General features: G+C 41.2%; 1 protein-coding gene across 4 annotated transcripts in view; it reads right to left on the reverse strand.

The window, feature by feature from the left end:
• adarb1b (adenosine deaminase RNA specific B1b) overlaps positions 1–14433 on the reverse strand; it is a 160091-nt gene that overhangs the window by 26817 nt on the left and 118841 nt on the right. For all 4 annotated transcript variants that reach the window (XM_088352921.1, XM_088352919.1, XM_088352918.1 and 1 more), the window contains one exon: positions 2335–2409. In XM_088352921.1, coding sequence (XP_088209047.1) covers positions 2335–2362 — 28 coding nt within the window. In that variant the 5' untranslated portion in view covers positions 2363–2409. The remainder of the gene's footprint in view (positions 1–2334; positions 2410–14433) is intronic.

Genomic DNA, 14433 nt, shown 5'->3' on the forward strand with positions numbered 1-14433 from the left:
ACCTTAAGTACCGGTATCATTTTCCGTTCATTTTGCCGGCTGTGATTTTTGGACGCTGGACTTTGATGAAGGACATTTAGTTTTAATCGCGGGACTTGAAGTCGGTTTTAGGTTAATTTTGTGTTTGTGTTACATGTTTAAATGTGGGCGCATGCAGCTTATATACAGGTCCGGCTTGTGTATGTACAAAATCGGTTTTACTCTCAAAATGTGGTGGGTGCGGCTTATAATTAGGTGCGCTCTATAGTCCGGAATTTACGGTAGTATGAGTGTCCAAAAATGTATAAAATTCAAATTTTGGAGTGTTTGTGTATGACGAGTTCAGTCTCTAAGATAATTGATTGCCATTAAGTCGACGTCATTATAATGCTTGAGGCTATTGGCTGAACTCGTACCCACTATGCCTTTCTCTACGCTCAGTTCAGACTTCAGAATCTCTGTTACCATTTGTATTTAGTTAAATTTAAGATGAAGTATATGTACCCTATATAATAACTTTAGGTATTATTTAAAAACAATATCAAACAATTTATCTCATGTTATTCTTATTGTACGCATAAATTAGTTAAAAAAAATACAGTTGACCCCACGATATGGCAACCCCACTTAAAGACTATAAGGTGTGGAGTACGATGTTTTGTTAGCCCCTCTTTGCGATATTTGTGCGTATGTCGGATTAACCTGTCTGCTATTAGTCGACGTCATCTTAAATGCTAGTTTGCTATTGGATAGCTTCACAGGATCATATAATGACGATATGCTAAGGGATGAACAACTTCTACAATGATTCTCTCTTCATTCAGTTCAGAATCGCATGCAACAAACTTGAATTTGTTTCGCTACAGGTCACAAGACTTGCAGTGATGCTCAAGTGAAAAGCATCAAACATGATAACCGTGGAAACAAAGCTTGTAATTATCAAGAATTATGAAGACAACTAATTTACGATAGGGATTACGGGAATACAGACGCTCCCCTACTTACGAAAAACGGTACATACGAACATTTTTCTCAACATTTTTATAGTAGTACTTCTTTCCGCCACTACTGGCGTGTGGCGCTGTGAGTGGTCACCCAGCCACCACCCTGAAGAAGAAATCCGCTTCCTCTTCCTAGTTCGTGTGTAAACATTCTCTACTATATCTCCAGCGCGCTAAGTACTTTGACATTTTTTATTGTTTAATATCTCGTGCATCCATTCATTATGGTTGGTGTAAAGGAGAGCAGTTTCATTTGAAATGAAAGTGGAATAAGAAAGCTTGATGCGGTTGAGAAAATGGCTGGATCGCTTTTTTTTCGTCCACTCTCCACCACGGAAGAGGACCTTTTAAAGCCCATCTTCCAAAATGAAGTTTAACTTCACTTTATTTATCTTTATAGAGCATATTATTTGATGAAATGTTTATTTTTTAGTACAAAACAATACAGGTTACTTATACAAGCCTCAAACATACTTCTACAAACCATTAACATACAAAATATAGCACTGAAGCAACTTACCAACAATTTTAACTTCGGAACGACCGGAACCAATCCCATTAGTAAATAGGGCGTCTGCATTACAAAATTTAATTAAAACAAGGCGTGGGCATGACAATCCTTTCAAATATAAGTTTTAAAATCAGTTTTAACTTTAATCCACTGTTTTCTACTCCCTGTGCATCCACCCGCTACTCCACTCACCGGTTTAAGTCAAGTCACACAAAACGGTACATACATTTTCTGTCTTTATTATAATTCTTTATAATGTCAGTAGTACTTGCAATATAGTATTGTGTTACTACGTGTACATACAATAATGGGTACTGGGGGTTAGGAACAAAGTTGCTAATAACCCTAGGTTTCTAGCCCCTTGACATATTACCATTTCGCCTTATAATCCCTACCTCAGAACTGATTATGGTCACATCCCAAGGTCTAGTATATGAGCTTCGTTCTGCTCAAAGTTGGTCTTCACAACTGTGTTCAAACCGAAACGTTCACCAACTGTCCCTTTACGAAATAACTGATGGCTTTCGAAGCCGTATATAAAAAACGCGCCCACTACGAATGAATTTGGTCTCAAACGTCTGATCAAAGTTCAATAAGCTCAGGAAAAGAAGATTGTCTGAGGAGGGAAATTGAAGACGTAGGAACGGGTTTTATACCCCCAAGCCTTCTCAGATGTACCGATTAACTTTTCCCTTTTAAGTTAATATGGCTTCCTGCGCAGGACAGTCTGGGTTTACATCAGGACGAGGAGAGACGGAAACCTTTGCTTTTGTTTATCCGGATTGCATGATGGAAGAACGTGAGGGACAAGCATGCGAGCGGGGAGAAAGGAACAGGACTCACTCATGTTTTCTTCTTCGTCCATATCCATCGTCACGGGTTTTTCCTGACGGGAGTGCAGCCTCAAAGCCACGGCACCTGCGAATCACAGGAGAGGACGTCTTAAGTGGCGAATCGAATATAAGAATTGAATAAAATAACTTTGGACCCAGGATAGAACCCTGTGGTACTCCACAACAGATGTCCAAGTATTCAGATGACAACTCTACCATTTTCACATATTGCTTCCTCTCCGTCAAATAGCTTTGAATCCAATGCAAAGCCACGCCCCTGATGCCATATCTTTCCAGTTTTTTTAATAGTATATTATATTAAGGTCATTCCAAAGGAAGACAATAAGCAGGGTTCCTACAATTTATGGCAAGTGGAATTCAAGACTTAAGACTTTTGAAATAAAATTCAAGTTGACAAAAAAGAAAGAAAAAAACCCCACAGTTTAAAGAAATTAAAGGCAGTTTTAAACAAATCTTTATTGATTTAATAAATCACATTTTGGTCTAGTTGAAAACTGAAGGACATAGCACTCTACAAATTTTGGACAAGGAAAACCAAAAAATAAAAGGATGCAACTTTGCACTCCCCAGATGTGGACAATTAAAAAATATTACTAAAAGCACATCTTTGTCTTGTCGTCTCATAATGTTTGCGAAGCACTGGAGACCCTGCCCATTATCAGTTTTTGTTATTTTAACAAACAATAAACCAATAAACTGGTGAGGAAAGCGGACTCTGTTGTGGGCACAGAGCTGGACAGCCTGACAACTGTAGCTGAGAGACGGGCACTGAAAAAGCTGCGGTCAATCATGGACAATTCATCACATCCACCACACAGCATCATCTCCAAACGGAAGAGCAGCTTCAGCGACAGACTGCTGTCACAGTCTTGTTCCACGGACAAACTGAGGACAACGTTATCATTTAATGTCCCCAGAAATTGGATTTCAACGATTATGGGCATCCATTGTAATTAAAAAAATCTTAAATAAGTGGCTCATTAGAGACGTCCAGTAAAAAGCCTCTTTATTTACCATGTTTTATATATCGGTGTCAAACATAATGAACCAACTCCACGTGTTCTATTTTTTTCACTCATTATTTTTAACCGCACCACTTCAACTGTTAATTCTGAATACCAACAACATCCAACAAAACTTTTATCAATCGTAATCTTCTTTTTACTCAATAACTTAAAAAATTCAAATAGAAACGGAGGGAACGGCACAAAAGAGCGAGGAAAATGGCGATAGGATACCGAACAGACTCTGCTGTGCTGGCCTTCTGTCAGTGCCCCCATTCCTCAGCCAGACATCGGCCTCAGCTAAACTAAATGGGCTAATTAATCTGGCCTAATGGTGGGTGACAGTAAATATGCTAGCACAATTATCACCCTATTAAAGATTCATATTCCGAAACCTAATTGAAAAAGAAAAGGTGGACGGGGAGGTCCAGTCGAGTGGAACGCTAAAATCCATTTTAGCGCGAGTCAGGTCTTCCCCCTGAACCTTACACTCCACAACTATTAACACTACATTGTTTTGAAATACGAGTTAAAAAGGAGTAACTGGATACGTACCTTATTTTCCACACTATAAGGAGCACCTAAAAGCCTTTTTTTTCCCCAAAAGCTGACCATGCTCCTTATGATATGGTGCGCTTTATATATTAAAAGAGGCTCGACTTCCATGGGCGTGCCAGGGGGGGCTTCCCTGGCACGCCCATGGGAGGAGCCGGCACACCATCTTGCAGAAAAACGTGGGCCGAGAGGAGAAGCGAGAGGACTTGAAGAGAGGGTTTCCCAGAGTGATGAACCCCGTCTTTATAGTTTTCGGGTATCTTGTTACAGACCGATCATGATGTTTCTGTGATGGGTATATTCTTAAATGGTCATCATATCTTGAATCTCGAGAGATTAAGCTTTCCAACGTATTTGAGTGACTGGTGACATTGTGTCTGAGACACGTATTTGCTTCTTATCAGTTCAGGGGTCCGGCGGAACGTAAAGGGGTTAATAAACTTTGACTGACCTATCTGACTGTTTTTGTTGACGATCCTGCTGTAGCACCTTATGGTCCGGTGCGCCTCATTTATGGAGAACATATGACAAAAGACTATTTCTTCCTCGTGCCATGAGGCTCTTTAACTCCACTCGGGGGACTAAAAGACCACATTAAACCCCACCCCCATATTTGCATATTACCCTATTTTTATTACAGTGTGTATTTTCCGTAGCACTATTTAAATACCTTAAAAACAGGTGGGAGTCAGGGTCAAAAAAGCTTGCCTAGAGTACACTGAGGTTTTCAGACGGGCTGACAACAGGTGACAGATAGACGTGGATTTAAATAGTGACAGGGACCCAATCAGAGTCCGAGGCAGTTGGCGCCAAAGCCAGCACATCAGTAATCATGACAGTCAAGGCGTTGGGGTACAACCGGTTCACACCCTGGTCAGCCCCTTCCCAGGTTTTGAGCCTTCTTGCACCTTGAACGTCTTGTGAAAATAGGAAGAAGCCTACCAGGATGAGACCCCTAAGTAAGCAGTTACCAAGTTGAGGCAAAACGGTATAACTGGATCAAACCTTGGTCAACCCCTCCCCAAATTTTGAACCAAAAACAGGAAGAGGCTTTTACTAGAGCACTTACCAAGTCGAGGCATTACGGTGTAACGGAACACGTGAGTAAATGTAGATTATTAATAAATAGGTACCGTATTTTCCGCACTATAAGGCGCACCGGGTTATAGGGTGCACCCCGAAAAAATAAGTTTTTGGTCCTATTTTTGACATACATAAGACGCGCCGGATTATAAGGCGCTACAATGGGAACATCGACAAAACAGTCAGATAGTTCAGTCCAACTTATTACCCCCTTAACATTCCGAAAGCTTGCAAAGACGCAAATACGTGTCGAGAACACGTGTGGATGCGGTGTCCGTAAGATGTCACTCAAATGCATCGTTCCATCATTCGGAAGGTTAAGGTCTTGGGATTCAAGAAATGCCAACCATTCCTTAGTATCTATTTTCTTTTTCGCTCGCAACTTTACTGTGCATATGACAATAAACACTTGGAATTGAGTTTAATTTAAAAATAGACACTCCATTCCATCCATTATCTGCACCGCTGATCACAGAAACATCGAGTTCAGTCTGAAACAAGATACAGGGACAATATAAAACCCGGAGTAGCTCACCGAAGTCGTTGTGTTCATAATAATGTGCAGCCAATGTCCTCTTATATCCGTGAGGGTAGTAAATCCAGGAGAATACAATATTTACAAATACAGAATAGAAAAAAATGCTTTCTCTATGCCGTCAGCCACATGCTATACACATTCATCTTTTTCGGCCAATTGCGGCTTTGTTTGCCGTTCAAGCCAATGCCAGCCTGTAAATGATAAAAAGGATCCGCCCCTTGACCTCCGAATAACTTTAGCCAATAGTGATCGATTCAAATGATGATTGACACATTGGTTAGCCAATGAAACGCCGGTAAATAAATCCCAGCATACACCGCATACTACTTGGCGTTCGGGGTAAAATCTAGTCGGCGGCTGCAAGTTAGTTGGAAAACTTTGCAATTTTAAAATTGATCCATAAATAAGGCGCACTGTATTATAAGGCGCATGGTCAGCTTTTGAAAAAAATAAAGGCTTTTAGGTGCGCCTTATAGTGCGGAAAATACAGTAAACCATATAAAATCTTTTGATACTTTCAAAAGCAAAACAAAGCAAAACAAAGGCTCCATGCCGAGCTCCCCTTCCAAATAAACCCGCGAAGCAACGTCATCGGGTCGCTCGACGTCTCGCTCGCAGGTAATCCTGACTTGAGCCGCAGGAGGCGGCGGGAAAAGAAAAAGATGAGAAAGAAGATGAAAAAGCTCTAATTTAATCTGGCACAGTCAGAGGGACTGTGGGGAAATGCAGAGGCTTTTGATTTGCCTTCTCATCCCCGGCTGGTGGCGAGCGGGCGTGCGCCACGGTGCCGCTCGCCCCGGGAAGGTGCCGAGCGGGACCGAGAGGTGAAGGTGAACCGACGACGGAAAATGAGAACGGGTAAGAATCCTATTCCCGGTAAAAGAATGTCATTATCTCCGGAAAAACACGAGCCGGTGGAGAGGTCTGCCCTTGGCTTGTTACAAGCTCAAAATTGACTGAAAACAAAATATAATGCCACGGATGAATAGATATAGATATAGATAGATCGATAGATATAGACCAGGGGTGTCAAACTCATTTTAACTCGGGGGGCCACACGTTGGACAAACATTCTCTCAGGGGCCGGATTAGTGGATTAGAGAAATAAAGAGAGAAAGAAATAAGAGGGAGAGAAAAAGAAGAGAGGGTAGGACAAAGATAGAAAAAGAGAAAAGAGAGAGATGAGAAAAAGAGATTAAAAGGAGACCTAGTGAGAGAGGGGGAAAGAAAGAGAAAGAAAGAAATCCAAAGATAAATACAGAGAAAGAGAGGAGAGAAAAGAGAAGGAGAGAAAGGGAAAAAGAGAAGGAGAGAGCAATAGAGAGTAAGAGAGAGAAAAGGAAAAAAGGAAGAGAGAGCAAAAGAAGGTAAAAAGACACAGAGAGAGAAAGAGACAAAGAGAAACAAAGAAGGAGAAAAAGAGACACAGAGAGTGAAAGAAAAGGGGTGGAAAAGAGAGAGAAAGAAATACAAGTAACGCGTCTTTCTAAGAGGCACCTGGCTTTAGGAACATCAAGTGGACATATATCAACCTGCAGCTCATATTTCTCTTTCGCTTCTCTGAGCATTGTCTCACGGGCCGGATTCAATCCCTTAGTGGGCCTGATTCGGCCCGCGGGCCGCCTGTTTGACGCCCCTGATGTAGACAGATAGATATAGATAGAGGGATAGAGAGATAGATCATATCGCAACTGCCGCCAAAGTCGATCTACACAGAGTAAAATAACAAAAATAAATAATATAAGAAATATTTGTACTAAGCCACAAAAAACATTGATATATATTTAACAGATCAGATACCATCACACAAGCAAAATTGTGTGAAAAAGCAAGAAAAATCCACAATTTTAAAATACAAAATCTGTTTTCTAACCCCCATTTTTACTCATTCACTGCCACGGACGTGGAAAGACGTTTAAAAGTCAACCGTCCTTAGACGTTTTTCCATTTTGCAAATGTTTTGAAATGAAATCTGGTCTTGATAACTGGCCCCCCGTGTCCAGGGCGCCCCCTACACGGCTAGTTGTCCTACTTAAATTATACTAAGCACTGAAACAAAATGTGAACTGAGAAAACAAAAATATCCCCAGTTCTAAAATACAAAATTTACTTTTTAATCACAATTTTTTACTCATTCACTGCCACGGACGCGAATAGACGTTAACAAGTCAGTACAATTTTGAAGGAAAAACAAGTTTGTACATACAGTGAGACCTCGGTTATCGCGGTTAATGGGGACCAAAACCACCCGCGATAGGTGAAAATCCGCGAAGTAGCGGTTAATGGGGTCCAAAACCACCCGTAAAAAGTGAAAACCTTTGCAGTACACCCCCCCTGTATACAGTGCAATACAATACACCGGTGGGCAGAAGAAGCGGTTCAAAGACCAAATGATAGATAGATAGATAGATAGCTAGATAGATAGATAGATACTTTATTCATCCCCGTAGGGAAATTCACACTTCCAGCAGTCTACCCTGTTGTTTATTAACAGATTAACATGATGCCCTAGGGGTGCTTGTAGCGGAGTGGATGACGTCACGCTAGTCCAAAAGTTCGACATCCCTGCGGCAGATGGAAATCTTTTCTTTGTGAAAATCCAGGGATACACCACCTCGTGTTAGCAAGTACGCCTCCTCTCCGATTCCCCCCGGCTTTCGTGTCTCTGTATAGCGGCGTTGAAGCCGGATAGCTCCGGGTGGCTACGCGTTAGCGTCCGGAATGCTAAACGTGAGCCACGTTTCCGCTTCGATGTTTTCCACCAGCACTCGATGATCTTATTTGGTCGTGAGTTCGCATTTACCATGATTACAGATGGTACCGAAGACTTATAACGCCGCTAGCCGCTTAGCTAGCTCCGGCTCTTCTTCCACGATAGGCCCCTTCATCACGCCGGCACGAGAATTGTTAAGGGCAAGGAGTTGATTCCTTGAATAGACGCATTTTTGCGCGCTAAAACCCATGTCCATAGGATAGAAGTAATCCATAGTGTAGTTGTCAAAACGGGAAGAAAAACACCGAAGATAGGAGCAGACAATAAAACAATAAATCACAAAAAGTGAGAGATAACAGGGCAGCTGCTGGAAAAGGCAGCCGCTCGTGGCGGCGCCGCTTTGATCTTGAAGAACATCCTGAAGAGATGTCGGATAAACCCCTCCTCACTGGAGGAACTTGCTCCCTGCCGAGACCTCTGGCGCTCCCACTGCTCACAGGGAGTGGATTGTATGGAGGAACAGGGCATGCAACACCGTGCAGCAAAACGTGCAAAGGCCACCCCTGCCCGACAATATGGTCTTAACGAATCCACGGTACGCTACATCAAGAAGGAAGAGCAGAACATCCGCAAAACGAAGATGACGAAGCTGAAGAAGGTGGCCTTAATTGCATCTTGCAGCCCTAATACAAACTTTTAAAATGTATAAGAGGAATGAAGGAAAACTTTATTTCGAACATTAAAATAAAAACAGAACAAAAACAATAATTCAACAACAAAATGTTACATAATATGTTCGAAAAGGGGTAGTAAGAAGCAGATGCTTATATTCCCTAACCCCTTCATCTTCTTTATTAAATACACCAATGATAATAACAACAATAGTAATAATATTAATAATAACAGATATGATATAACAATAGCAACAATAACAAAGTTAACCATAGTTGTAGACGCACTATTCCCAATCTCTCGTATCACTCATACCCCATTTTCTTCATTTCTGTATTCCGCCAGTAATGTTTTTTTGTATTTAGATTTGAACACGTGAATAGTTGGACATTGTTTAATCTCGTCTTGTAAATCGTTCCAAAGTTTGACTCCACACACAGACACACACATCCTTTTCCTGGTGGTTCTCACCTTTGGTATTATGGATTTACGACAGCCCCTTATGTTATAATTTCCCTCTTTCCGAATGAATAATTTTTGGATGTTTTCTGGCACGATGTTTTTGTTGACCTTAGTTAGCAGTTGTGCAGTGAAAAATCTTACTAAATTATCCAATTTTAATCATTTGGACTCCAGGAATAAAATATTTGTATTATCCAGATATCCTACCCTATGGTTCTAATTGCACGTTTTTGGAGGATAAAAAAGGGGATTCAGTGAACTTTAGTAATTATTGCCCCAGAAGATGTAAAAAAAACACACACAAAAACACCCAAGTACATCAATTCCTCAAAGTGTATTTCCCATTTCGCAAGTTACAAAAGACGCCCGTGGAGTGTTCCAGACGACAAATCTGCCGGCACACGAGTCTGTAAATTCCCCAAACGGGCTGAAACGGCAGGGGTAGCAAAAAAAAAAAAGAAAAAAGAGGGAACGTGTTGTTCTGTGTTCCAGACTTTAATATCTGACAGTTGGTCATTTATCATCATGGACCGCTGATTGCGAGAGAAGGAAAAAGGTAGAGAAAAAGCCTGAGCCCCAGTATCAATATGAATTTTTATTTGATGGCTTTTGCGGGAGATTGCCTTTCGGGGGGGGGGGCGAGTCAAGGTTCACTGAAGCATGACAAGGAGATAGTGATAGACCAAGACAAAGGGCAGGTGAGCTATAATGCTGTTCCTGCGCAACAATTCTAAAAAAGCACGCTTGCGACACACATACTATGAACCACTTTTTTGTGCTTGCTATGAAATAAATCAATTATCGTTCGTTCACATGCACAAATAGCTAGGGGTTACACCTGGGCCTGGGCAATAGGACAAAAGCCGCCATCGCGATAAAATTTCGTATCAGTCGATATCGATCGGGAAGTAAGATCGTGAGATTCTGATCCCGTCTTCCGTAAGTTCGTTGAATTTAGGGTGAGGAAGATAGATAGATGTCTGGATAGATAGATATCTAGATAGATAGCTAGAGATACATAAATACAGATATATAGAAATAGATAGATGGAGAGCTAGATAGAGACAGAGAGACATAGAGATAGAGATAGGGATAGAAAGAGGTAGAAAGAGAGAGATGGAGAGATAGAGATACAGAGAGAGATAGATAGAGAGAGATATATATATAGAGATAGCTAGAGATACATAGATACAGATATATAGAGATAGGTAGAGATACATAGATACAGATTTATAGAGATAGGTAGAGATACATAGATACAGATTTATAGAGATAGCTAGAGATACATAGATACAGATTTATAGAGATAGCTAGAGATACATAGATACAGATATATATAGATAGATGAAGAGATAGATAGAGACAGAGAGCGATAGAGATTGGGATAGAAAGAGATAGAAATAGAGAGATGGAGAGATAGAGATACAGAGATATATATATATATATATATATATATAGATAGCTAGAGATACATAGATACAGATATATAGAGATAGCTAGAGATACATAGATACAGATATATAGAGATAGATAGATTGAGAGATAGATAGAGAGACAGCGAGAAGGAGAGATAGCGAGAGCAAGAGCGATAAAGATATAGAGAGCGATAAAGATATGGAGAGTGATAAAGATATAGAGAGCGAGAGAGCGAGAAAGGTATAGCAAGAGCGAGAGAGCGAGAGAGCCAGAGCCTGAGAGACAGAGACATGTGTATGATACAAGTGCACTAGACCTCGGGATGTGACGATAATCAGTTCTGAGGTAGGGTTCATAAGATAGATAGACAGATACTTTATTCATCCCCGTAGGGAAATTCAAACTTCCAGCAGTATCCTTTTGTTGTTTATTAACAGATTAACAGGATGGCCTCGGGGTGCTGTGTTTTAGTTTAGCAACAGCCGAGTGGATGACGTTACACACTAGGCCAAAAGTTCGACGTCCCTGCAGCAGATGGAAATCTTTGTGCCCAGGGTTACACCACCTCGTGTTCACGTAGATAGCGAGTACGCCTCCTCGCCACTTCCCGCAGGCTTTTGTTTCTCTGTCTGTTCTAACAGCGCTGAATCCAGGTAGCTCCACGTTAGCGTCCGGGATGCTAGACGTTAGCCACGTTTCCATAAAACACAGCAAACTGCGCTCCTTGTACGCTTTGATGTTTTTCACCAGCACAGCCAGTTCGTCGGTCTTATTAGGTAAAAAGTTCACATTTCCCATGATTACGGACGGTACCGAAGGCTAACCGCTTAGCCTTCACTTTAGCTCCGGCTCTGCATCCACGATAGGGCCCCCTCATCACGCCGGCACGAGAATTCTTCAGGGCAAGGAGTTGATTCCTCGAATAAACGCATTTTTGTTCGTTAAAACCCATAACGATAGGATAGAAAGTAATCCAAAGTGTAGTTGTCAAACGGGATGAAAAACACCAAAGATAGAAGGAGACATTAAGACAAAAAGAGCGAAATAACACGGGGCCGCTGGAAAGGTTGCCGCTCGCGGCGCCTATGATGTTGGTAAATTAAGAGACTTCGAGAAGTTTTTATTGGCTGAATATATTCTAGAGACCATCGCAAGTCTTCAATCGGAGAATCTTAGCAGTAATCTGTCAGTGACATTTTGAAGCAAGATTTTCAGACCTTATTTTAAGACATTGTATAGGTCAACAGGAAACCGCAACATCAGTTTTCTGCTTGCCATCTGTTTGGGCATTTTTGTGTTATCAGCCAATTCTCAGTTTCAGTTCGTTTTTTTCTAGGCGTTGTATAGGTCAAAAAACCCACAGAGTTTCGGTTTTATGATCGCACGTTAGTCTCGAGGTTTCTTGACATCTTGTTGAACTTTGCTCTTTCACTTGAGGTCCTGATACTTGTAGTTTGCATTGAAAGCATCTGTTTTAAATAAAAGCTGATATACTTCATGTGTAATAATTCTACAGTAGTTATCATGAAAATAATCACATATTTTTTTTTTCATAGTGGAGGTCTCATTTTCCTCTCATCTTACCACCTGGTCAGTCCCAAAACATCTCCCTCAGGGAGCCATCTTGGCTAGATGCCCAAGCCACTTCAACTGCCCTTATTCACAATGGGATATTTTTCCAGGCCATTCCTTTTCAACCCAATCACAATGCGACATCCCTTGACAGTGAAAAGGAACCTTGGTGGCAGTATGAAATCAGAAAGTGACCTTGTCACTTTGACATTAGCATAAACGGAACTGTTTTGGAATATGCAAAGTGTTGCAGATGAGTTTTCATTAAAATTGCTGAGAAGACCAAGCTCTTTCTGCACCACCCATTTCCTTTGCTCATTTGTCTCTGTCCGCTATGCTTCTTCTTCCTCTACACCATCATATTCGATTTTGTTCAACTTTGATCAGTTATCCACCCCTGAAGGTCTTCCAACTCTTTCAGGGTTCCTCCAGCTTAATGCAAGTTAAATTCAAGACTTTTCAAGACTTTTTTCTAATGCCTTTTGGAATTATATTTAAGACCAAGATGACAAAAACCCCACGATTGAAACAAAGTCAAGTCATGTTTATTTGTGACGCCCTTAATCACAAAGAGAATCAAAGGGCTTCACAGACCACAGATTATTGCAAACCACAGAGTATTATGACACCATCCCCTGATCTAGAACCTACATGAGGGCAAGGGAAAACTCAAAAACCTCAAGTCAAGTCAAGCCATGTTGTTTGTGATGCCCTTAATCACAAAGAGTCTCAAAAGGCTGCACAGACCACAGATTATTGCAAACCACAGACTATGACACCATCCCTTGATCTAAAACCTACATGAGGGCAAATTATACACAGATATTGTCAACATAAAACATAGGTTATTCATATGCTATAGAATAAAAAGATTTAAACATTTCCACTGAGGTTGCAGATCGAATCTCAGGGGAAGAGCATTCCACAGCACCGGGGCCCAAATGGACAATGCTCTCCAACCTGCGGATCTCTTCTTGGCTCTTGGGATCACTTGCTGTCATTATCACAAAGTTTGTTTTTACAGAAAAATATAAAGGCCACAAGTGATGCAATGCATATTGTATGATGTAAACATAAACAAAACAGGCCTACTCAAAATTTCAGAACATAGGAGTTTTCCCCCAGCGATTTATGATCTAGTATCAGTATTGTCACACATACGCTGCTCCCAATCAATGCCAAGATCCGGCTTATCTTTGAGGAGCGTGGTTATACTTTACACCGAAAAACAATGATGACCAGAGGATAAAGGTGCTGTATCGGAGTCAGATCAGGACGCTCCGCTACTGGTAACCATATAAATCAGTGCCATCCGTTTCAGGTGAGGGAGCAAACCCCTACTCAAAAACTGGCTTGGGGAGGAACGGGACAAACAAAATAAAAAAACTCAAATATTTCCTGTACACAATACATCGTGCCTGGAAAAACGTTCATTAGAAAGCCACTCCTGATGAAATAGACACTGCATTATTGGGTCATGTCAAAGGAAAAAATGTGAAGGAATATAATCTACTAAGACTTAAGACCATCTAAACATGAACAAAAAACTGGTCAAAATATGTCACAGTTTGCCAGCTTCCCAAAACCCTGGAAATATTGGACACTATAAAAGCAAGATACAAAACTTGAAAGTAAATCAAGAATAAGATGGGTGAAACTCTGAAGATCATCTCTCGGTACCTATATAAGTTATTATTATATCGTTGAGCGCTACTGACACCGTCCTCCGATCCCATTACTTTTCTCAATGAACCTTTGGCGGCTCGCTGATTATTTCAGAAAAGAAAATGACATTTTATAGAAATTGGAGCACCAAATGGTCAGGAAAAAAGCCACCTCTCTTGATCTAATGCATCCTGAGGTGCCGTCTCTCTAGGTGCCGGACAGGTAATGCACCGTAATGGATTACATGCGTGGGGGGGCCAAAGGGGAGGGCCCGTCTCGCCGTCTGATTGAAACTGATGAGCCAAGGTAGAAAGGGCCACGGAGTTCTGCCACCCTTTCATATACACGCCCACGTAACTCCCCCACCATGTTATTCAATTTGCTCCTTCTAATGGCGAGCAAATTGTA

The sequence above is a fragment of the Urocampus carinirostris genome, chromosome 14, assembly GCF_059441175.1.
Source record: "Urocampus carinirostris isolate Australia breed hairy pipefish chromosome 14, RoL_Ucar_1.0, whole genome shotgun sequence".
In the NCBI taxonomy this organism is placed as follows: domain Eukaryota; kingdom Metazoa; phylum Chordata; class Actinopteri; order Syngnathiformes; family Syngnathidae; genus Urocampus; species Urocampus carinirostris.